Source organism: Austrofundulus limnaeus, unplaced genomic scaffold (assembly GCF_001266775.1).
Source record: "Austrofundulus limnaeus strain Quisiro unplaced genomic scaffold, Austrofundulus_limnaeus-1.0 Scaffold5, whole genome shotgun sequence".
Classification (NCBI taxonomy): Eukaryota; Metazoa; Chordata; class Actinopteri; order Cyprinodontiformes; family Rivulidae; genus Austrofundulus; species Austrofundulus limnaeus.
The window spans coordinates 5803649-5805460 of NW_013952407.1; the positions used below are offsets into that span (position 1 = coordinate 5803649).

The 1812-nt window shown below is 41.3% G+C and overlaps 1 protein-coding gene across 5 annotated transcripts in view; it reads left to right on the plus strand.

The window, feature by feature from the left end:
* Positions 1 to 119: 119 nt before the first annotated feature.
* kctd17 (potassium channel tetramerization domain containing 17) overlaps positions 120 to 1812 on the plus strand; it is a 36670-nt gene continuing 34977 nt past the window's right edge. For 2 of the 5 annotated variants that reach the window (XM_014028430.1, XM_014028438.1), the window contains exon 1: positions 137 to 618. In XM_014028430.1, coding sequence (XP_013883884.1) covers positions 262 to 618 — 357 coding nt within the window. In that variant the 5' untranslated portion in view covers positions 137 to 261. Of the gene's footprint in view, positions 619 to 1812 lie in introns of all 5 variants that reach the window. The other 3 variants (XM_014028424.1, XM_014028419.1, XM_014028444.1) reach the window with 3 other exon arrangements.

A 1812-nucleotide genomic window follows, 5' to 3' on the forward strand; every position in this document is an offset into this window, starting at 1 on the left:
CATTTCCATATAAGGAATGGGACTGACGGAAAGGTCTGTCACCGCCCCGAGCTGCATGCTGCAGCGAAGTGTACTTGAGTAGTTCTGTAAACCTCCTTGGTGTGATTGCTCTTATTTTGAAAGTACTTTCCGGATGTGTATTTTCTGCACCCATGCGCGCAGGTCGGGGGCGGAGCTTGTTCGGTTGTTAGCGGACAGAAGTCGAACTCAGTCAGGCTAGAATAAGCCTTCAGGTCGTGTCCCGAGWAGCTCTTTCTACAAATGGCAACGACCGCTAAAGACCAAGAGGAGCCGGTGGAGCTTCCTGCTCCGTCCACACGCCACGGCTCCCAGCACAACAGCAACAACAATAACAACAACAACAACAAAGACAGCGAGGCGGTAGAGAGCGCGACCTCCGCCACCGCCACGAACACCTCTGAACCCGGCGGGACGGCGTCGCAGAGCGTTGGTAACGGCGTCCGCTCGGTCATCAGCTCCAACGGGGGGAACAACGGGAAGTGGGTCCGGCTGAACGTAGGCGGAACGGTGTTCCTCACGACGCGGCAGACCCTCCTGAAGGAGCAAACTTCGTTTCTGTACCGCCTGTGCCAGCAGCAGGACCTGCACTCGGACACGGTGAGTCCGGTCTGGAAAGTTTAATTAATCCTCAGAGAAATTTTCTGCTTATTTACAGACTTCATGAGCAGAGAAACAYTTCCTGTCTGGGTCATGATGAAGGTCCACACTGACCTCCTTTTAAGGGTGGCTAAGGTCATGTCCTTTTTTTAAAAATAACATTTATCATCTCAAACATTTCTAAATACATTTTCTAAACGTTGTCCATTAGATACATCCATTTTATTAAAAAAAAGTCTCATATAAATTGTAATATTTTTAAGCGATGTCAAAATAATGGCACTTCATGTGTAAGACATGCAGACAGAAACACAGTAGAATGAAGCTCCAGACAAGCAGAAATTGTGAAAACTAAAACACAAGAACAATTTATCATCACCTGTGGTGTTTTCTGTTGATATGTGAGGATTAAAAAAGACTAAATTACACTTCCAGTTTGGAAAAGAAAATTTAGAATGAGTGGAGGTCAATGAGAGTRTGCAGCCCCTAAACCAGGTGGGCAGTCCTGGTCCTTGAGGGCAGCTGTCCTGCATGGTTTAGAGGTTTCTCTGCTCCAAAACACCTGATTTGAATGAAGATCGCTCAGGCAGACACTTTTATGGTATATTCTTCAGAAATCATAAAACCTGAAGTGCAGTTTCGTAAAAACAAAGATGTCAAAATGTTTGTTCAGTCATGTTAAGGCCAGTATTTTGCAGCTTGTTTAAATTTTGAAAGATGTTTCTTTTATGAAATATATGGGAGGTGTCCAAGTCTAAAAATAAATAGGTATTCTCACTTGTTTAACTAAAATCCTATTGTTGTATGGGTGGTGTATTATTAGCAGTGTTTTGCACATTTCATCTACAAATACAAAGTGCTGAAAAAATGGAACATTATTCTTCACTGAGTCATGTAATTGATGTATTAATCCATCAGAAAATTGTGAAGAAAACTGACTCAATTAATAATAATAAAGTTGCTTCAGAGGTTTTGCATTTTTTTAAATAGATTTTTGTAGCATATAATAATTGAGGTATTAACTAGCACGTTTTTCCTCTTATTTGTCTGTGTTGAGCTGCAGTAATGTGCAAATCTGCCCACTGTGGTGGGATCTTATCTTATCTTATCTTATCTTATCTTATCTTATCTTATCTTATCTTATCTTATCTTATCTTATCTTATCTTGTTTGTTTAATTTAAAAAGAGCTGTTT